We start from the raw sequence: 21,637 nt of genomic DNA, 5'->3' as shown, positions 1-21,637 counted from the left end.
GTGGAGCTTGTACGAGTAGCTATTTCTGGAGCTGGGCGCAAGCACAGACGTCCACGTCCACAATGCCTCAACCCGACAGCAGGCAGCCGTTAGCCCACAATTGACATGACTTGGACAGCTCCATTCATCCGGGGGGAAAAGGCTTAAGATACTGCGCTAAGGTTCCCACGGAAGAAAAGGAGGGGCAAAGTACAGATGGAAATCGAGATCAATGGATTGGGATCAAGTCAACAAAGGCGGGTGCGCGAGCGCGCGCTTGTTTTATTTTCCATGAATGGCGCGGTCTAAGCTGAAGCGAAGGGCCATCATCGTCGTGACCGAAAAGGGAAATTGGAAGCACCATCAGCTGGGTTTGAAGGGTATTACGTCAGGCAGGTCTCGAATGAGGCAGAACAGCCAAGCTCGTGTCTCGACGGAAGGCTGAAAACGTGCGGGACAAAAGAAAGGAGGAATCAGACAAGTGAAACTCCTTTGAAGCGAGCGAATGGCGTGAGCCAGGCACGGCGAGCCAACACACCGCCTCGACCACCACAATTCCGGTCGTCCCTCGTGAGCCTCGAGTCGAGTCCAGCTGAAAGGGGGGAGAGCTGAAAACAGGCAAACGCGGCGACATCCGAAGCCGGAACGAACTGGGACGGCTTCAGCATGCGCTCCAGTCAAAAAACAGGAGCGCAGAATGTCGGGAATCCATCCCGGCGGGAGATGCACAAGCCAGCGCATCCCGGAATGCGGCAGTACCATAAGTCCGCTTCCCCGCGATTGCACGATTTCAGCGGGCCACCTCACCAGATGACCCGCTTTTCTCCTCCAGAGTCCGGAGTCGCACCGGACCGGGGGCCACACCCCCCTCCACTCCTCCCAAGCAACAGCCAAGCACATGAGTCCCCAGTGGGAGCAGAGTCACAAGTCAGACCATTCCTTGGTTAGGCCACTTCCCGGCTGCAGCTTTTCGGCACTTTGCTGTCTCGGAATCCTGTACCTACCTCTATAGGATCCTTTTTTATTTTTATTTTATTTTTTTGCGCCGCAGAGAAACTTCATCCTTTCTCTTTTCCCAACCCACATCTTTCCCTCTCCCATCCACCTCTCTTTTCCATCCCCCCCGCAAAGAGAAGAATATCAAGATGCTGTCCACCGCCAGAATCGCAACCCGGCAGGCGGCCGTCCGCGGCGCCGCCCTCCCCTTGTCGGCCGCGCGTGCCGGCTCTACCTGGGCCAATGTCGCCCAAGGCCCTCCTGTATGTCTTACACCTCTGAATGCCAGCGAGACGGCGCCACGATTGCTAACGAATGCCACAGGATGTAAGTGCTAGCTGCGCCAATTGAAGCGGAATGTCGAACACCGCGCGCGGGAATTTTGGTTGGCTAACTGGCGGTTTTCCTTCCGCGACCAACAGGCCATTCTGGGTATGACGCATCGCCGAAGCTCCCGCGAGCTACCCCCGAGGTGCCAATTGGACTAACAAAATACATTACAGGCATCACGGAAGCCTTCAAGGCCGACAAGTTCGACCAGAAGATCAACCTCGGTACGAAACCCCGCACAGCCAAACCAACGTGGGCCAGCTTTTCGAGAGAGAAAAAAACAAAAACAAAGAATAGCTGCAGCAGCTCAACGGGCTCCCCTCCCCCCTCTCCCCCGTCTCCCCAATTGAACACACCCATTGACGCAAGCAAACACAACAGGTGTCGGAGCCTACCGCGATGACCAGGGCAAGCCCTACGTCCTCCCCTCCGTCCGCGTCGCCGAGGAGAAGGTCGTCACCGCCAAGCTGAACAAGGAGTACGCCGGCATCACCGGTGTGCCCGAGTTCACCAAGGCCGCCGCCGTCCTCGCCTACGGCGCCGACTCGTCGGCCCTCGACCGCCTCGCCATCACCCAGTCCATCTCCGGCACCGGCGCCCTCCGCATCGGCGGTGAGTTCCTCGCCCGCCACTACCCCGGCGCGAAGAACATCTACATCCCCACCCCGTCCTGGGCCAACCACGGCGCCGTCTTCACCGACTCCGGTCTCAAGGTCAACAAGTACCGCTACTACGACCAGAAGACCATCGGCCTCGACTTCGCCGGCATGCTCGAGGACATCAAGGCCGCCCCCAAGGGCTCCATCTTCCTCTTCCACGCCTGCGCCCACAACCCCACGGGCGTCGACCCCACCCCCGAGCAGTGGCGCGAGATCTCCGACGCCGTCAAGGCGAGCGGCCACTACTCCTTCTTCGACATGGCCTACCAGGGCTTCGCCTCGGGCAACACCGACACCGACGCCTTCGCCGTCCGCCACTTCGTCAAGGAGGGCCACAACATCTGCCTCGCCCAGTCCTTCGCCAAGAACATGGGTCTCTACGGCGAGCGCGTCGGCGCCTTCTCCATCGTCGCCCAGGACGCCGAGGAGCGCAAGCGCCTCGACTCCCAGGTCAAGATCCTCGTCCGCCCCCTGTACTCCAACCCCCCCGTCCACGGCGCCCGCATCGCCTCCACCATCCTCAACGACGCCGCCCTGAACCAGCAGTGGCTCGGCGAGGTCAAGGGCATGGCCGACCGCATCATCACCATGCGCGCCCTGCTCAAGGAGAACCTCGAGAAGCTCGGCTCCGCCAACGACTGGTCCCACATCACCAGCCAGATCGGCATGTTCGCCTACACCGGCCTCACCGCCCAGCAGATGGACTCCCTCGCCAAGGACCACTCCGTCTACGCCACCAAGGACGGCCGTATCTCTGTCGCCGGCATCACCAGCGGCAACGTCGGCCGCCTCGCCGAGGCCATCTACAAGGTCAAGGGTTAAGCCTTTGTCTCTCGTAGGTCTTTTTCTCCAAAAGAGTGATTGTCAAGGCAGGCCTCGGGGGCAATCCCCCGCGCCCCCGAGCTAGCTTGCATCTGTTTTCCCCTCGCCGCCCAGGAGATGTACTCATTGGGCTCTGTTGAAAGATAGTTGATTCCATAACAAGAAAAAAAAAGGGGGTATTGTACGACAAGGATGGAGAGGCCATCTCTTTTGCAAAAGCCGGGGTAATAACCCGGCCGGTGGATATAGACGTTGGGCACCCTCTGTAGACCACACACGCGTCCCAGCTGTGTACAATATAGCGACACGTCTTTCAAATGTTCCCATGGCTCGTACCCATTCCGTGACTCTTTCTCTCTCTCGCGCGCGCGCGCGTGGCGGCCACCGATCATGCCCGGTCCAGCCTCGCCAGGTCCTTGCTCGCCTCCTCCAGCTCCCTCTCGAGCTGCCGCTTCTTCCTCGCCATCTCCCTCATCGTCCTCTCCTTGCCCTCCTCGCCCTCGATCCCAACCCCGTACGATTCCAGCTCCGCCGTGAGCGTGACGATCGAGCTCTCGAGCCGCACCCGCGCATCCCTCAGGTGCGTGCTGTAGTTCTGCAGCGCTTCCACCATCTCGGGGGAGTACACCTCCCTCCTGACCCCCTCCCTCGCCGCGACGGCGTCCGCCTCGGCCTTTTGCGCCTCCAGCCCCGTCTCCGCGGCCCGGAACTCCAGGCTCCTGGCCACGACGCCGTGCTTCGCCTCGAGCGCCCGTATAAGCAGCTTCAGCGCGCCGGCATGCTTGTCCAGCAACCCGGTCAAACTGTCCGCCGCCCTGAGCCGCTCCTTGGACAGCGCGTACTTGGCCTCCCGGACGTCCGCGTCGAGCTTGTGGTATGTGTTCTGCAGCCCCGGGACCGTCCTGTGCAAGTATGAAGGGTTCGTCGTTGGGCTCGCGATGCGCGCGAGGCAGACCGCGGAGGAGTGCAGCGTTGACGAGACGAGCTCGCCGAGCTGCGGGAGGAGGGCCTGGAACTCGGTGAAGGGCGGATTGGAGAGGAGGATCGTGGCGGACTCGGCGGATAGGGGTTCCGAGGCCGCGAGGAGGGGCGGGAGGAGGAGGAGGAGGTCGAGGAGGGGCTCGGGGAGGGATTGCTTGGGCGCCGGCGCCGCGGAGGCTGCCGCAGAGGCGGACCTGGTGCGGGCTATACTCTTCGCGGGCGCGGCCTTGGGCTCGGGAGGGGCGGTGTTGGAGAGGGCGCTGATGAGGAGGTGGTCTTTTGCGGCGTTGAATCTGTGGTCTGCGAGTTCCTGGTGCTTTGGTGTCAGCTGAAAGGCAGGGAATCAACGAATCTGGGTCCCAAAGGGTCCAAACGAGTGAAACGAGTGATTGAGCATGCAGTGTTTGGCAAGAACGGCTTTACATTTTGAATCGAGACCTGCTCCTTGGTCGCAGGCCTCTTTGACGAACCGTCCGGGTTCAGGATCGCCGTCGTGAGGGCATGATGCAGCGCCGCGAACTCGGGGTTGTTATGGAGGACCGATGCCTCCACTGGCGGAAGCATGGCGGGTTGCGTGGGCGGAATCAGCACCGCCCCCTGTCCTTTCAGCGAGTGGCTTTGAAGAAGTTGATCCCCTCGAACTACCGCAAATCGGGGGGCTTTGCTATGTGGGATGACGCAAGTGTCGAGCTAGCTGCCCAAACGTCCGTCCGTCCGTCTCGGTGTGTCGGTGTGGAGGGGTCGCTCGAGGTCCGACACCCTCAACCCCCCCGGTCGCGAAATCCACACGCAATCAGCTGATTCCACTCAATCCAATGCCTCCAGCAGGACCCCACTGTAAGCGACCCCACCCAATCAGACACCCCAATTGCCCCGGAGGGCGGAACATCCACCCGGCCGAATATCGAAGCTCCGAACTCTGACCATTTCCAAAAAATCGTCGTCTCCGGCAGCAGCAGCTCTCTCAGGCGGAGCCCTCGACGAAGCCGACGACGAATACCGACCGCCCCCCCCTTCCGCGCGCGCACAACCGTTCGTGCGAACCCAATGCCCTCGCGCCTGAGTTGATCGCCGAAAGAAAAAAAAGACCCGCGGACGCCAGACGACAAGAAAACACACACACAGAGCCATGCGCTTCAACGCCCTGAGGCCGGGGTCCTCCCTCACCTCAGCCCTCCAGAACCTCACCCTCACAAGCACGGCCACCACAGCGTCCCGCGCCGCCTTCTCGACCTCGTCGCCGCTCGCCACGAAGACAATCTCCCTCCAGAAGATCCCGACGTCCACCGTGCCGCCCTACCCCTACGGCCCCCGCCTCCTCTACAAGCAGTCCAACACGGGCCTCTACGGCCTCGCCCGCATCCGCCGCGGCCACAACATCTCGGAGAAGCACAACCAGGTCTCGACGCGCACCTGGCGGCCCAACGTCCACCGCAAGCGCCTCTGGTCCGAGGCCCTCGGCGTCTGGGTCCGCACCCGCCTCACCACCCGCGTCCTCCGCACCGTCCGCAAGGAGGGCGGCCTCGACGCCTACGTCACCAAGAACAAGGCCGCCCGCGTCAAGGAGCTCGGCCCCGGCGGGTGGAAGCTGCGCTGGCTCGTCATGCAGACGTCGTCGTTCCGCGAGCGGTACGAGGCCGAGAGGGCGGCGCTCGGCGTCGAGGGCGAGATGCCCGAGGACCAGACCGACCTGGTGCACGTCATGGTCGACGCCGCCACCCCCGGCCCCCTGAGCGCCGTCAGCAGAGGGATCCTGGAGCAGAGGGCCGCGCAGATGATTGCCGAGGAGTTCGCGCTGGGCGAGGAGGCCGAGTTGCTCGAGGATGGCGAGTACGAGGAGGTTCACTTTGGCGGCGTCGAGGAGCCAGTCACCGAGGAGAAGAGGATATGAGCATGTGTGGAATCGCCGCTGTTTGGTTTTTATAAGAGAAAAAGCTCATTGTATCATATGTACAAAAATTCTCATGTCATAAAACACGTCGGGGAGGGTAGCTAAACTAACGAAGCCAAACCTCAACCCCCTTTTGGTTTTTGTCTACATAAAAAAAAACAAAATGCTTCCCAGGACCTCTCCTTTATGGCCCAATATAAAATGGATATCGCCTCGTACGCCCTGCAATGTGTAAAACCCCGTTCATAATTCCTCCTCGTTGTCCTTTAAAAACGCAAATCCCAACCGATCTGGGGTCCCAGCTTGGGCAGCTCGTCGGCGACGCTCTGCACGTCCTTGTCACCACGACCGCTCAGGCAGATGACAACGTCCTCGTCCTTCTTCATCGTCTTGGCCAGCTCGATGGCACCGTAGATGCCGTGCGCCGACTCCAGCGCGGGGATGATACCCTCCAGCTGGCTCATGAGGCGGAAACCGATGAAGGCCTCGGCGTCGGTCGCGGCGACGTACTTGGCGCGCTCGCTGTCCTTCCAGGAGCTCAGCTCAGGGCCGACACCGGGGTAGTCCAGACCGGCGGAGACGGAGTGCGTCTCGGCGACCTGACCGTGCTCGTCCTGGAGGATGTAGGTCTTGACACCGTGCAAGACACCCTTGCTGCCGCCGGACAAGGTGGCGCTGTGCCTGGCAGTATCGATACCGTCACCGCCGGCCTCAACACCCAAAAGCTTGACCGAAGGGTCGTTGGCGAAGGGGTAGAACATGCCGACGGCGTTGCTGCCACCGCCGACGCAGGCGACGACGGCATCCGGAAGCTTGCCGCGCTTCTCAAGCATCTGCTGCTTGGTCTCGTTGCCGATGACGGACTGGAATGTGCGGACAATGGTGGGGAAGGGGTGAGGGCCAATGGCAGAGCCGATGATGTAGTGGGTGGTGTCGAGCTCGACGACCCAAGCGCGCATAGCCTCGTTAACGGCGTCACGAAGGGTCTTGCTTCCGGCCTCGACGGCGACGACCTTGGCGCCGAGAAGCTTCATGCGGAAGACGTTCAGGGCTTGTCTCCGGACGTCCTCGGCGCCCATGTAGACTGTGCACTCCATGCCGAACTTGGCACACACCGTCGCGGTAGCGACACCGTGCTGGCCGGCACCCGTCTCGGCGATGATCTTGGTCTTGCCCAAGCGCCTAGCGAGCAACAGCTGGCCCAGGGCGTTGTTGATCTTGTGCGAACCGGTGTGGTTGAGATCCTCGCGCTTCAGCCAGATGTTGGCACCGCCAGCGTACTCGGTCAGGCGCTCCGCCAGGTGGAGGTGGCCGGGGCGGCCCATGTAGTCGTAGTATGACCGGTACTCCTCCCAGAAGGACGGGTCATCCTTGATCTTGTTGAAACCCTCCTCGAGCTCGGACAAGCAGTCCATCAAACTCTCAGGCACGTACTGGCCACCAAAGTCGCCGAAGCGGTCGGGGATCTTGCCGTGCATGGCGGCGAGCTCCGCCACCAGCTCACTGTCCTGGTCGGCGGTGATGGACGCGTCGACTGTGGGGTTGGTCGGCTCCTTGGCGGCTGCGATGGCCTCGACGAGGCCGACCTCGCGGGTCGTCTCCTCGCCCTCGACGACATCGCGGCCACAGAGGTATGCGCAGTACTTGGCGACGTCGTTGAAGAGCTCGCCAGGGGCAGCCTTCTGGAGGGTTGTGATGATCTGGCTGCCGACGACGACACCATCGGCGAGTTGGGCAACGCTGCGGAAGTGTTCCCTTGTGCTGACACCGAAGCCGACGGCGGCGGGCTTGTCGCCGCTGTACTTCTTGACGCGGTCGATAAGGGCGGGGAGGTTGGCGTTCATGGAGCCGAGGGCGCCGGTGACACCCTGGCGGGAGACGACGTAGATGAAGGAGTCGGCCAGCTTGCAGAGAATCCTCATGCGGGCGTCGGAAGTCGCGGGGGCGATCAGGGGAACGTAGGAGAGTCTGCGGTCATTGTCAGTATCAAAGTGTTTTCCCAGGGCGGCTTGATAACGTACCCTCCCTTAGTGCAGAGCTTGCGGAAGGAAATGGCCTCCTCGGGAGGCAAGTCGACAACGATGAAGCCGTTGACGCCTGATGTCTTGCAGTCCTCCAAGAGTCTCTCCTCGCCGTAGCTCAAAAGCGGGTTGTAGTATCCCATCAGCATCACGGGCGCCTTCAGGCCCTGGTCCCGCGCATCCTTGACCATCTTGAGAGTTGACTGGATCGTGACGCCATGCTTCAACGCAACCTGTCATCCGTTAGTCCCCATTGTGCGGCGTCATGTTATTTTTCCCAGCCATCACTCACAGTGTTCGAGGTCTGAATCGTCGGGCCGTCGGCAATCGGGTCGGTAAAGGGTGCGCCGAGTTCAATGATATCTTGTGCTTGGTCAGTAACGTGCCCCTTTTCGCGGCGTGCACGGGAGGGAGAAATTTACCAGCGCCTCCCTTCTCCATAGCCAGCAGGATGTTGGGCGTGTCCTGCGGCGTAGGGTAGCCAGCAGTGACATATGTGACAAGAGCAGACTGTCATATCGTCAGTTCCATAGTTCTGCCTCGCCAATGCTGCGATCTTGGCGGTGACGGTGGCCAGCATCGGTGTCGACGCGGGGCCCCGCGATCGCAACGAGGGGCAAAATGGGGGGGAAGAAGACTCACCCTGCCCTGGGCCTTGCAGCGCTGAAATGTTTTCCGGATGCCTTCCATGATTGTGATGTAAACCTGTCAATTGGGTATAGAAGGAACTTGGCTTTCTGGTATCACAGGAGAGAGAGGCTTGAGAGAGTCGAAGGTGGTGGTAGTTTTAAGTAGAAGATGGAACAATGATCTCAGCGTGGAGGCGGGAACTGGTCGGAGGAGCGCGAAAGCGGGACGATGAATCAACGGGAGCTCCGACTGTCCCACACCCTGCGGGCAGTCAAAGACACCGCGCGGTTGGGAAGGTGTTCCTTTTTTTTTTTTTTTTTTTTTTTTTTTTTTTTTTAGCCTGTGCCTTTTTCCAGTGGCCACCTTGTGCTGAACAGCGGCTGCCGCCCGCCGTACCTTAGCAGCTTATAGTGAAGCCAATCCCCTAGCGGGCGGTGTCCTCCTCAGGGAACCAGGAAGTACCCCACACCCGCCACCTCACCGATGCCGGATAGTGGCCAATTCGGCCAAATTGGAGCATCCTGACTGGCCCGGCGTGCATGGGTTGGGGCTGCAGGTCCCTGGTGCTTGTTGCCATTGCCCAGCCCGGAATGTCGATGGCGGAGCCCATAATTCTTTTGGTGGCCATCGGAGGCGGGGCGGAGATGCCCAAAAGAGGTCATTCCAGGCCCCCCAGGCCATCCGCCCGCTGCCGCTCCGGCAGGCAAAATACCCTCTCCGCAAGCGTAGTCATTCCTCTGCCCAAGTCTCTGTCGAATGACTCCAGTCATGCCATTCATCAAGCTTCCTCGGTGACGTTCCGACTTCCATGGGTCACCCCTCGGCCTTTTGGTCCCGAGCAATAATTATTCCCATTTATCCCAAGCAAGTTCGCGGGGTTGCGTGAGAACCCTTTTCCGGTCCGATACCTCGTCTTCTTTCACAACACCCTTTCACAACACCTCAAACAAGGACAATCAATCAATGCATGGGGAGGCCGGTTGCAGCTGGCAGTAATTTTTTTGTGTTTTATTTCCAGCTACCTAGAGTTATTGCATACCAAATAAACTATAAGGTAGCTAGTATTGCTGCCACGAAACCAAAAATGATTCTGGTAATGTGAAATTATGACGCAAAAATTGAGAACCGTTGTAGAATCGAAAACAAACGGTGCGGCGACTGAGCCGTTGGTATCTTTGAAGCCTCCCTGCCTCCCTTTCCATCACTATTTGAATACCTGGTAATCATGATCCAACGCCATTTTAAATCAAGCTCTTTGTACTCTTCTTCAGACCTGTCGTAAATGAGGGGTATCTCTTGGCGTCGGTCCAGCCCAGGCCAGAGGTATTTGTAGGTCTTCAACTTCGTTATCTCATCTCCAAATACTTTTTTTGGGGTTTTTTTTTCTGCCGTTGGTTCTTAGATACCATTTCTAAAACTTTGTGGACGACGCCGTGTCGAGATGGCCGTATGAGCTTTGTCTTTGGTGGCCCTCCATGGGCTGCGCTCTGCCACCCTGCACGCTCGTCTTCTTGATTGCCTTCTCGTCTCGGACCTCCCTCGAGTAGTGGTCGTCATCCAACGCAGACGGCTCGCTGCCGAATTGCGGGAACCGGGAGTCGTTACCGTGAGACCTGGGAGGACTTCTCGGGCTCATGGCCGGGCGATCATCCCCCGTGTATCGTAGTCCGCCTTCACTGCGGCCCTTGTCTGGCATTGCCATGCCGACCAGAGCGCGAATGACGCCGACTAGCACGACAATAACGTAGACGAGGAGGATACCGGTGGAGATGAGGGCTTCCTGGATGATGCCTCGGCGGAGAACGTCGGTGACATGTGTTACGGCCCCCGTAACTTCGTCCGTCGTCACGCTCGACGGCGAGGCGAGGAAGGTGTTGAGATCCGAGTCGCCTGAAACCGACTCTTGGGCACCAAGGCTGAAGGTATCGTTGGCAAACAGAGGGAACGAGATCTGAGAATGGTCGTGAACCCAGGTAAGCCCCTTCTGTACAGCCTCTACCTTGAGGCCAATCGTGCAGCGGACGACATCCTTGATGGGGTTGATGAGAATGGTGCCGTTGAACACGGTCTCCAGACCGGTTGTCATGGTGTTGGTGAATGTGTTCAAGGTGTCGTTGACGGCCGAGGTGGCGTTGGTGACGTATCCGAGCATGTCGTTGTTAATCTCGTTCTGCGTTGAAAGCACGACACCATTGGCGTTGTCCGCCCACTGCTTGGAGACATCTTGAAGCGATGTTACAACATCGTCCGCGAAGTCGCCCACCTGGTTCGCAAGGGCAGGGACTTCTCTCTCGACCGCCTTGAGGAGGATGTACTGGCACAGGCAGGAGAAGAAACCGGCAATGGCAAGAGCCAGGACGAAGAGAGCTGGGAGCGACGTGGCGTATGCAATGGCCCAGCGCACCAGGATCTGACGCCTGCCCTTGAAGCGCGAAGCGATCTTGATGCCCCAGGTGGCAGTCATAGGGCGCGAGGCAATGTAGACCACGTCCATCGAGTCATACTGGTTGCTGGCCATAATCTTGGCGTGCTTCCGCTCGCGTCTCCAGCGCATAATCTCCAGCCATGCCATCGGCGCAATAACGAGCACGGCCAGGATGGATAGAACAACAATGAAGATGATGCGGGCCTTCTGGATCATGTCCCGCAGGTTGTCAAAGAACTCGGAGATGTTGTTGTTTGTCGAACAGAACTTGAGCGCCTGCTTCTGGGCCACGGGGAAGACGGACCGGTCGAATTTGTAGCCCTTGTAGGCATCTTCGACAGTCTTCTTGAGGAGGTTGAATGGGAACGAGATGGCCTCGGCAGTCATGTTCTGGACCTCGTCGAAGGTAGGAAGGTCGTCGTTGAGCTTGTTGAGGTCGCCGACAAAACCGCTGGTGTCGATCTTGAGGTCGCGCAGATCGTTGACGGGTCCCGAGAAGTCAACCTTGGGGAAGTCGGGCAAGACGCTGCCAAGGACGGAGTTTTCGATGGCGTCAACGGCCTTGTTGATGCCATCCGAGAGACTCTTGGATTTATCGTCGATGACATTGCTGATCTCGCCAACCGCCTTGTTCATGGCATCCGTGACCTTCTTGGTAACATCAGAAGCCACGTCCAGGCCGCCGTGAATAAAAGCAGTGATGAGGCAGGTGTACATCGAGGTCATCATGTTGATGACGAAGATGATGAGGTTCTGGACGCCGGTGATTAGCAGGCCGAGCACAGCGACCATGCCGTCGAGTGTCTTCTCGATGCCCTTGGCCGACAACTCATTGACGCCGACGGAGAGGTAGTGAGGCATGGAAGCCATGGCGCTGCCGATGTCTTCGACCTTTGTGCAGGCGGAAAGCGCCTTTTGGTTCGCCTCGTCCACATTATCGTTGAGGCTGGCGATGAGAATGATGACCCTGAGGAGGACGAGCAGGAGCAGGATTGTCCACCGGTTCAACCAGATCTGAGAGAGCCTGGCTTGGAGACTGAGGTAAGGTGTGATGTAGGGGGAGGTGTCGGCTCGAGCTTGTTGGGTCTTTCTAAGCTCCGACATCTCGAGCGAGTCCGACCTGAGGGAGTCGGGGACGGCCGGGTAGGCCTCATCTTGCCGTTTCCGCGAGGAAAACATGTCTGAGTCTATCGATGGTGTAAGAAGATGATGCAGATTCCCGATTTTGTTTTTGGCCAGCAAAGTAAAGAAGAACAGAAATAAAAGTTGAAATGTAGAAACGAAGTGAATAGGGCAGTCGACGAGCAGGTGCAATTATTTGTTGGAGGTTGTGACTGAATTAGGTGAATCACTCGTCGTCGCGGGGAGGTAGAAAGCGGAACGAAGGAAATCGACAAAGGAAACCCGTCAAACACTGATTCTGAACAAGATCCTATGGATCCATTGTAGAGTATGCGGCGGGAAGAGATGAATACGCGGGAGTGCGGCAAGATTTGGAAGGGCCAGGCGATGGAAAAGAGAGCCGTGACTGGGAAGTACACACAATAAAAGGAAACCGACTAACACGGCCGGGCCACACAATCACGCAGCAGCCGCGCAACAAGGGAAGTCGGGAAAAGAAAGCGAGCTTACCTGATTCACTCCACAATGCCAAAGAAGGCCGAATAAGGCCCTTTGGCCGTGGCCTTGAAGGAAATTACCTCGACTGGGTCCAAATCTTTGTCTTGTTTTGGCGGCACCCGGGTGAGGATGGGTTTGGGTGAAGCCCTTCCTAAGCGCGCTCAACGGCTCCTCTCAGCCAACCAAATGGGCCGTCCGGGGTCGCGATGAGCGGCTGCCCAAACGCTGCTAAGGCAAGGCGATATTTCCGGAAGACGAGACGGGGGCTCTCGAGATCGTGTCGCGTACCGGCTGCCGTCTGGCCCTGTAACAAGGTATTCTCCTCGTATTGAGGAATGAGCTGAATATGAGAGAGCTGGTGTGAGCCCGCTTGGCGAAGGGTGAGTGAGTCGCGGGTGGTGGTTGTGGCTCCTACAATGTCTTATCGAGCAACGATAAGAACTCTTGCTGGGAACTTGCGCAATGGTATCTGATTGTGGTATCACAGGAGCAATGCCGCCTTTGTCAAGCAAGCCAGCAGTAGTGGACTGGCTTCATGGATTGGGGCGAACTCGAGTGATATACAAATGGAGGCTTGAGTCACTGGCAAGGGGACACCACGGAGCGACAGTTGGATGGTGCCCATCTTTCCAAAAGTCGCCATTCGGGGGATGCAGCAGAGGGCGAAAGGCATTTTAACAGAACCCGGCCTCGTTCATAGGCTCGGGTTGATCCAGAGGGCTCACGGCAAGAATGCGCTGTGACGCCATTGGCAAGCCCGGCCTCCTCCCACGTCGACGACGGTGCTGCCCAGTCGCATCCCCGTCACGAGTCACTCTAGGTGGTGCCGGTGGCTGTGCCCGGCGGAGGGGCATGGTCGGATTTGATCCCGATGTGGGCGAAGGAACGGTGAGTTGACCTTGTCGGGCTGGTCTGGACGATTCTGGATTTGCTGGATATCTGGGCGACGTTTCCTGCACGAAGGGTCACTATCTGACTGGGACGAGGTTGAGTAGACGACCGAGCATGGGGACCACAAAAAGCGAAGCAGGAACAGAGCAAAGATCGGCGCCCAGCGAGCAGAAAAGAGGCGGCGGATGGCTGGCGCTTGCATGGGACCCCTCCGTCTTTGCCAACATTTTTGTCCAATCGCTGGGCCAAAACGGTGACTTTACTCAGGCCGCTAAAATAGGTCCCCTGTAAAGATATGGCGAGAAGGGCGGGAATTGGCAGCAACTGGGCAAAGAATGGGACCGGACCCTGGATTGGCGCGATGGGCCTGATGTGTTGTTTGCTGCCAGGGCCCAGCCAGGGCATCCCGCTACACTAGGTACACTAGGTACTTCGTCGTCCGTCTGGGGGCCTCCCAAAAGCTGCTCGACGGGCGATGATCGATGCCAAGCCTTTTTGCCACTTGCTGCCACGGGACAGCGAAAACCGGTTTGCGACAGGAACGGCTTTTTGGAGGTTGATCTTGGTCAGACGGCAGGAAGGTTTAAGGAAATCCCACAAATCGTGGCATCCCAGCAATGTTTATTCGCAGGTGAAGAAGGCAAATTCGTTCGTTCCTGCGTTTTCCGACGCTGCCTTCTTTGCCTCCCCTCGTTTAGCCGAAGGCAGGCGCAGTGATGATGGGGTTGCACCGTATAGTTCCTGTCTTGCGTTACATGAAATAATTATTTCAACTTGGAAGGTACTCGCGATTTTCTGTGTGCTCGAAGGGTTCTTTCTGTAACTACGAGCTGTACGGCAATGGGTATGAGTCGACCCACTAAACAAGATGTTGCACCTACCCTGTGCTCCTTCCTTTTCCCTCGATTTGTGGAGTCGTCTCAAGTTTTTGACGCTGACAAAAAATGATTGGTCGCTGTTGGCCCGCGCTTTGGACGGTGGGCAGTGGGCGCTTCGCTGCAGAACCTAACGCCGCCAGCCATGACCACGGCGCTTGCAATATCTGGCACAAAGCCCATCAGGTCGGGTATTTGGGGCAGAGTTTTGCACTTCTTTTCCTGCGTATCGAGACAATGTGATGGTGGTGGTCATCGTATGATTCTCTTTCATCCGAGTTTTAAGTTAAATGTTCTTGGTCTTCCTTCCTCCCTCCCCTTAGTATTGATGTAGTCGCGACTCTCCAAGTCGGCCGTGTCCGACCACATCATCATTTCACACATGAAATGGCATTTCTCTGTGCTGTTGCAAACTCACGTGGAGATACATGCCCTATCTATGTATGTAACTTACTTTAGAGTCTCGGTAACTCTAGTCCCAATCATGACATTTCCAACATTGGCTGCCCATCGCTCCGAGTTGAGAGGCTGTCCTATACATGTAAAAGCCCAAGTTTTTTGTTACTATGGGAAACACAGAATTAAGCTATAGCGAGCACCGCTATTCCGTACTCGTACCGGTAGCTCAGTGACGTGAGGGCACAGAGGCATGGCCTGTGCGGAAGATGGCTTATCTAAGCATATCTTCGGTCAAGTTAAGCCATTGGCGAAAGGAACAATAAAACTCCGAACCGTCCAATTTTTCACCAAAAGTGCCACTTTCCAGCCTTCTTCCCTGCCCCTACTACCCCTGGCTGCTGTTTGCGCATCGCTGTCAGTCGACGGGAAGGAACAAATCTGTTTTCGGCAGGCGGTCTCTTCAAACTCCAAACATTGCAATAACCTCACCTTTCAGGCTTGCCCTGACAATCTTCATCAAGCAGAACTGTTTACATCTAGGCGCCTTTGCAGTTTCCCTATAGCTAGAACGGTGGCCGTCTTCAAAAGCAGTGCTTGGCCCGTCACGTCACTGCAACTTCATTGACCTCGCGCTCTGACCACCCGATCGAACCCACTCCCAATCACCCCCATTCACATCTGCGTCGCGCTGAAAATTCAACTCGGGCGCACAACTCCTTCTCCCCCCCATACCAACCTGTCCACCTCTTCTTTGACAAAGTCATAATCCATTCTTCGGTCGCGCAATCCCTTACGCGATAGCCACCATGGCCGAACCACCTCGCGACATCTCCTCCATCCTCGCTGCCCTAGGTAGGTACCCGAAACATGACCCGCGCGTGGTCTGCACCTTTGAGCACCCTTGACTGACTGCATGTCCCTCCAGGCGCGGCGCAGAGAGGCACATCTTCAACACCCACCCAACCGCAGCAGCCCGGCATGCCACCTGGATATCCTCCCCCTTCCTACCCGCCCATGCCGGCCCAGAACTCTCCCTACGGCGGTGGCGGTGGCTACCCGCTGCCCCAGCCTTCTGCCAGCGGAAGCCTGGATCTCAGCTCGATTCGTCCCGTCAACTCCGGCACAGTCAGTATCGCCGATGCCATCGCGCAAGCTAAGGCCTTTGCTGCTGAGAAGGGCGTCACCTCGTACGACCGACCTATCGTCTACTCCAACGAACCTGCCCGCGGCCAGGACTCGAGATCCTACGGAGGCTCGCGGTCGCGCTCCCCTCCCAATCGCCGCGAGCAGTTCCGCGACAACTTCAACCCGTACAGAGATGAGCGACGAGAAGACCGCCCTGCGCGAGACTTCAGTGGTCGCGAACGTTCATACAGCCCTGGCCCACGAGGTCGCGCCTTCTCTCCCCGCAACTCCAGCGGTAGAGAGCGCTCTCCACTGAGAGGCAGCGGCGGTGGTGGCGGTGGCGGCGATGACAATGCCGAAACCATTCAGATCGAGTCGAGTCTTGTCGGACTCATCATCGGCCGACAAGGCGAGAACCTTCGCCGCATCGAGTCCGAGTCCAGCTGCCGAGTGCAGTTCCTCCCTTCCAGCGACAACGGCCCTTTCCGCCAATGCAAGATTACCGGTCCGCGAGCACGACGCAGCGAGGTCAAGACTGCCATCAACCGCATCATTGAGGACAGTGGCATGGGCGCTATCAACCGCGGCGCTGCAAACCCCAAGGGTGCCCCTCGCGACCACCGCGCAGGAGCAGGGGGACCGGCACCTGGTCCCCCCCAGGGCCCTGGAGCTGGCGCTGCTGCTGCGGCGGCTGGCGGAGCTGGAGCGGCTGCGCTGCGGGACGGCGAGGATTGCATGCAGATCATGGTCCCCGATAGAACCGTGGGCCTGATCATTGGCCGTGGCGGCGAGACCATCCGCGACTTGCAAGAGCGATCCGGCTGCCACATCAACATCGTCGGTGAATCCAAGAGCGTGAACGGACTCCGCCCTGTCAACTTGATCGGCTCCCGCGAATCCGCCGCGCAAGCAAAGGATCTGATCATGGAGATCGTCGACAGCGACAGCCGAAACGAAGGTCAGCCCGCTGCTCCGGCGAAGAAGCCCCCTAGGCAGGATGGCGGCCACCAAAGAGATGGCGGCGCCGGCGGTGCTGGAGGTGGTGACAAGATACACGATGCCATCTACGTTCCTTCCGAGGCTGTGGGTATGATTATCGGCAAGGGAGGCGAGACCATCCGCGACATGCAGAACGGCACTGGTTGCAAGATTAACGTTGCTCAATCATCCGGCCCCGGAGAAGTTCAGCGAGAGATTGCCCTCATCGGCTCCCGTGATAGCATCACACGAGCTAAGCAAGCAATCGAGGAAAAGGTTGACGCAGTGGTAAGTCAAAGCTCCGAAAAAATACGAACCCCCCCGGAAATAAACCGTCTTGGTTACTAACTTGCAACAGCGTCAGAAGAACTCTGGAGGTGGAGGTGGCGGCGGAGGCGGCGGTGGTGGTGGTGGTCGCGGTCGCCAAAACCAGGACTTTGACAGAAGCTACTCTCAGCAGGCATCTAACCCACCAGCATCAGGATCGACTAATCAGCCAGCTGCTCAAGCTCCCGCTGGAGCCGACGGCGCAGACCCGTACGCGCAGTGTAAGTGCATGGACAACACAGGACCGCATCTTGAAGGCATACTAACATATCGCAGACGGAGGATACCAGAACTACCTCGCTCTTTGGTACCAATCCCTTGTGTATCAACAGCAGCAAGGCGGTGCGGCAGGCCAGCCCGGCTCTCAACCGCCGCCTGGGGCCTCATAGAGGGCCCCGCGTGCGCCCATTCCAGTGGGGGACCATGCTTGTGTGATGTGATTGATCACTTGCCTTGGACCTCGACATGATGCCTCCTTTTCGCATTACGTATACTGAAGCGCCGCACATGCACGTTGACTATGGTGGCCCATGGCAGTGCGCATTTACGATTTATTTTCGACGACTGATACTTTTTTATCCTGCTGGACCGGCAACAGCAAAGCGCCCAACTTACTCTGGGACAAATCGCCAACTGGGAGGATCGGACACGGGGGGGAGAAGACAAAGCTGCCTCTGGTCTCGCTTCGCTGACTTTGGATGCACTGAACCCGACACTTGACGATGATGATGGCACTACTCGCTTCCACATGATCCTTGCTTGACTGGCATGACTGGGACTCGATCCTGACATGGACACGATGCGTAATGCCGCTCCGCGACAACATGGGTTCTCTGCCAAATCTTTATGATGCACGCTCTTGACGCCTGTGTGACGGCTGAAACTCTGCTCGGCTGGACTTGGACTTGGACGTTCCTGGCCCTGACGCCAATGGCATTCTTCACCCCGTGGAATCTTTGTGGGTGGCCATGATAAAGTTCCAAGACACTGCCTGCTGGTCATGATGCAAGTCTCCTCTTGGGTATGCAGCCTGGGAAAAGCCGCGACTTTCTCGGCCATGGCTATCGCCTCAACTGAACTGTCTCGACTGAAACTCTCCACGGGTTCCGTGGTCACTGCTGCCTCGAACAAAGCTTGCTTGCGTTTCCCAAGGGTTCTCTCGTATAGTCCACTTCTCATCCCCGATCTTTTTGCGGATGTGATACCTGGCCGCTTCTCTTTCCTTGATGCAAAGTTGATGCACATGATTCCCAAATTTTATTTTACTTGCTGGTGGGCATGGCGGTCATGGGTGGACGACGGTAGGGGAAAAGAAAAAGAAAAAGCGCATTGTGTATAATAGTAATTTCCAACCGAATTGATTCTCGTGATATTACGCGCTGCATTACATCCAAGGCAAATAAATAATGGCCCAGCATACAGTGGAATGATTTGCCATGGAACATATCGTCATCACTTTAGGTTCTTCGGTGAGTATCCGAGACGTCAAGTGATGGTTGACGGCATTCAAATTCTTGTCAGCCTGAGACACACATTTTGCCAAGGGATATCGACGGTTTGCTATCGACAAAGACCTTGAAATTTACCCCAATTCTTTTCGGTTTCCTTTTTTGGGGAAAAATCGACATGAACTTCTTCACTTTTCACGTGAGAGAGGGTATCAGTTCCTCTCTTGTCGCCCTTTTTTTGCATTGGTATAGTTACATTGGAATCTTTTTTCCTTTTTTTTTTTCTTCCGGCCCCGTCACGTCACCCTGGGGGATCCCAGCGTCGATCTTGCACGTGGCACCACGGACATTGCCTATTTCAACTGGGGGTCGCGGATCCGCCCCCCGGCAGCGGCAGCAGCAGCAGCAGCAGCAGCACACGCCGGCCGCTCTGTTCCCATGTTCGGTTCCCTTTCCAGAGAAGCCAAAATCTTAAACCCCCAATTTTTTTTTCTCCAAAGCTTCACGCATTTATGTCTCTGGCCCCCATTGGCCACGCCCTCGAGCGGGTTTTGCCATGTTGCAAGCGAGAGAATGAAAGAAAGGAAAGAAAAGAAAGAAAGAAACGAGAAGGGCGAAGCGGATGTGGGGGGTGGGGTAGATGCGGCGGGCCACTTCATCATGTTCCAGACCGAGGCCCGATGAACGCCGCGGGGGAGAAGATCTTTGTCTGTTGAGAGGGAGGGGAGAGACAGGGCCGTCTCCATCACCCCCGGCAGTCGATGGAAGAAGAGTCGATGCGAAGAGAGGCCGGGTGTTGAGAAGGGGGGGGGGGCGGAAGAGTGGTTGTTCATCGAACAGACATCTCGCTTATCGTGTTTTGCAAAAATCCAAAACATCAGGCTTGAGATTTGCTTTTCCTGCAATCCTACCTCTATCTCTGTCGAACTTTTTTGCCCTTGGGCCTGCAGCACGGCAGCGGCAGAAGCTGTTATCGTTTTGTGTCGGTGCCGTCGACGGGATACACATTGTGCAAGAGAAAGGGAAAGATGCCAAAAGAGTCTGTGCCCCCCGCGGAACCCATCTCCGGTCTGCCCACGGCTCGAAAATCTGGACCACGGCTATGAAGGCCTTCCTCCCCGGGCTACACATAGTACGACGTCTGCAGGTTAAGGTTGCCTGTGCGCGTGCAGGATAACCAACAAAAAGTCTGCGCCCTCCGCAGAGTCTTGTCCGTTCTCCTCCCCCAGCCCCCAAGGATATCTATCTTCACTCGATAAGAAATAAAAACCAAGAAAAAGACTGAACGGATATGCAGAGGGCAAGGAGACCGGCAAAGGGGACATCCCCCACCCAGGTGGCGATGCCTTCCGAGACATTGTCGATAGTGACACATGCATGGACGCCGCGGCAGTGCTCTTACGCCCCTCCATCCTCCACTCCCCCCATGGATGGTCGTCAGTCTGCCTGCCTGCCCTGTCTGCGCGGTAGTAAATTTAAGGTTGGGGGTTGGTCAGAGAAGTGATGAACTGGGGCCCTCCGCTTTGGCCAGGTGTTAGCCGTGAGGTGCTAGGAGCTTGCCAGCACACACACATACACACCACACGCACACGCACGCACCAGAGACAGAGTACGGAATTGTAAACCTGAGATGGGGGGGGCGTCCCCACGCCACAGGCCGCAACGGCTGGGGAGCGCCGCCAACCCAAATCGAGAGACGAGAAGAGAGACACGGCCGGAAGCGAGGTCCCCGAGAGACGACGGGTTCGACTGAAGAAAGAAAGAGAGCGAGAAAGACCGGGGTCTACACGGTAGGGGACAGTTTGAGCGAGTGAACCGGCTCTGGCACGTTCGGGGCGCGGCGAGGGCTGCTGGCTTTTTTTTTGCGTTCTGCTCTCATTGCCGTGCGTATTCTTGCTTGCGTGATATGTCCGCCTTATCTGACTGCATGTGCCGATCCAGGGTTACATTGCAGCATCACCAAAGGTCATGAGGGGGAATGATGTTGCATGAGAGCTGTGTAAATATAGATAATTATAGCAAAAAAATGTCGAGGTCGAGGCATGCCCGGCTTACGGTCCCCAAATTGGGGCCAAGCTGGAATTCCCCGCGAGACAAAGATCTCGGGGACCTGGACAAGGGCAGCAGACGAAAGGGATGGATGGGGCAGGGCGGCATGCGGGAAGTTTTGGTGAGAACTGGTCGACCCTCTGCCGTTTGCGAGGGAGCTTTCACCCCGGGCGGGAGCTATCCAGAAACGCAATGGTGCATCGCCCGCCCCATGATCCATGCTCTCTCTCTCTCTCTCTGTTCCTCCTGCCCCGACCTCTTGATCGCCCTAAGGCAATCCCATCCCAAAGCTTGTTTTGGTCGTGCTTGTTTTTCCTTTTCTTTTCGTTTCTTTTTATTCCGTTAAATGGCAGCGAGAGTCTGGGAAGACGACGCCGGATTCGTACACTAAGTCGAAAAGAGCCATCCGTGTCTCAAAGCCATCTCGGTCGAAATCACCTTATCTTGACAAGCCTAGAATTGTCCAAAACCTTTGGCCCCAATAGACCAAGGCGCGCGGCGGCTCTTACCGGTACTGTTCCGGAGCAGGGTCTTGGGTGTCTTGAAGTGTCAACATGTCCGTCAAAGTGCCAATTCCCCTCAGTGTTGGTTCGTCGCACCCTCTCTCTCTCACTCCACATAAACAAGACACAACCGGCACAGAGCCGCGGGCCGCGTGAACGTTGAGAATTGGAGCACTTTGAAGCGGCACAGGGCTTGGAGGGGGGGATGGATGGGCGCGGGCTGCATCTGCATCTGGCTACTGCATAGACGGTTTGCTAGCTGCATGTGCAAAAGGCGCCTCTGGCTCCCCATCCCTCGCTGTTGCTCAGTCGCTGGCCCTGCTTCCCCTTTTTTGTTTCTTTTTTCTGTTTCTTTTTCTCTTTCTATTCAAGCGGGCTGACGCTGCTCATCTGATCGTCACGGATAGTCTTTCTCCCCCCCAACTCTCTGTCTCTCTCTCTCTTAATCTAGTCGTACCCCCCTTGCTGTCTCGTGGGTGAAATGTGCTAGGTCCTCCCCCGTGTCGATCACTTGTAAAGCTTTGTGGCTGCACATATTTCGAGGGCGTCCGCTTTCTCGAATTCCTTCTTGTTTTGTTCTCTTCCTTCTCTCACCCACACACCACGCATTGTGGCACCTTTTCTTGTTCTCGAATATCGAGGTGCCGCCTGCTAGGGAAAAGCGCCGACAACACGCATACGGCTCGCA

At 57.3% G+C, this 21,637-nt stretch overlaps 6 protein-coding genes across 6 annotated transcripts; 3 read left to right on the top strand and 3 right to left on the bottom strand.

Annotated features, from left to right (window-relative positions):
• Positions 1-1,124: 1,124 nt before the first annotated feature.
• On the top strand, positions 1,125-2,786 carry EsH8_II_001139 (pyridoxal phosphate-dependent transferase; the record flags this gene model as incomplete). Its single annotated transcript, XM_083264437.1, has 3 exons — positions 1,125-1,302; positions 1,479-1,529; positions 1,687-2,786. The coding sequence occupies 3 exons, from the start codon at positions 1,125-1,127 to the stop codon at positions 2,784-2,786; spliced, it is 1,329 nt and encodes a 442-aa protein (XP_083121759.1).
• A 388-nt stretch (positions 2,787-3,174) lies between these two features.
• Positions 3,175-4,331, bottom strand: EsH8_II_001138 (uncharacterized protein; the record flags this gene model as incomplete). Its single annotated transcript, XM_083264436.1, has 2 exons — positions 3,175-4,077; positions 4,191-4,331. 2 exons carry the CDS (start codon positions 4,329-4,331, stop codon positions 3,175-3,177), a joined length of 1,044 nt encoding a protein of 347 aa, XP_083121758.1.
• A 565-nt stretch (positions 4,332-4,896) lies between these two features.
• On the top strand, positions 4,897-5,658 carry EsH8_II_001137 (mitochondrial 54S ribosomal protein bL28m; the record flags this gene model as incomplete). The annotated part of the gene is made up of 1 exon (XM_083264435.1): positions 4,897-5,658. The coding sequence occupies one exon, from the start codon at positions 4,897-4,899 to the stop codon at positions 5,656-5,658; it is 762 nt and encodes a 253-aa protein (XP_083121757.1).
• Positions 5,659-5,924: 266 nt separating this feature from the next.
• Positions 5,925-8,369, bottom strand: EsH8_II_001136 (tryptophan synthase TRP5; the record flags this gene model as incomplete). The annotated part of the gene is made up of 5 exons (XM_083264434.1): positions 5,925-7,626; positions 7,680-7,912; positions 7,972-8,042; positions 8,102-8,189; positions 8,322-8,369. The coding sequence occupies 5 exons, from the start codon at positions 8,367-8,369 to the stop codon at positions 5,925-5,927; spliced, it is 2,142 nt and encodes a 713-aa protein (XP_083121756.1).
• A 1,351-nt stretch (positions 8,370-9,720) lies between these two features.
• Positions 9,721-11,913, bottom strand: EsH8_II_001135 (pheromone-regulated protein PRM1; the record flags this gene model as incomplete). The annotated part of the gene is made up of 1 exon (XM_083264433.1): positions 9,721-11,913. One exon carries the CDS (start codon positions 11,911-11,913, stop codon positions 9,721-9,723), a length of 2,193 nt encoding a protein of 730 aa, XP_083121755.1.
• Positions 11,914-15,325: 3,412 nt separating this feature from the next.
• Positions 15,326-17,338, top strand: EsH8_II_001134 (KH domain-containing protein; the record flags this gene model as incomplete). Its single annotated transcript, XM_083264432.1, has 4 exons — positions 15,326-15,371; positions 15,445-16,910; positions 16,981-17,170; positions 17,226-17,338. The coding sequence occupies 4 exons, from the start codon at positions 15,326-15,328 to the stop codon at positions 17,336-17,338; spliced, it is 1,815 nt and encodes a 604-aa protein (XP_083121754.1).
• Positions 17,339-21,637: the final 4,299 nt, after the last annotated feature.

Source organism: Colletotrichum jinshuiense, chromosome 2 (genome assembly GCF_051148585.1).
Source record: "Colletotrichum jinshuiense chromosome 2, complete sequence".
Taxonomy (NCBI): Eukaryota; Fungi; Ascomycota; class Sordariomycetes; order Glomerellales; family Glomerellaceae; genus Colletotrichum; species Colletotrichum jinshuiense.
The sequence above is the reverse complement of the archived record's forward strand: the minus strand, read 5'-3'. Positions and strand labels throughout refer to the sequence as shown.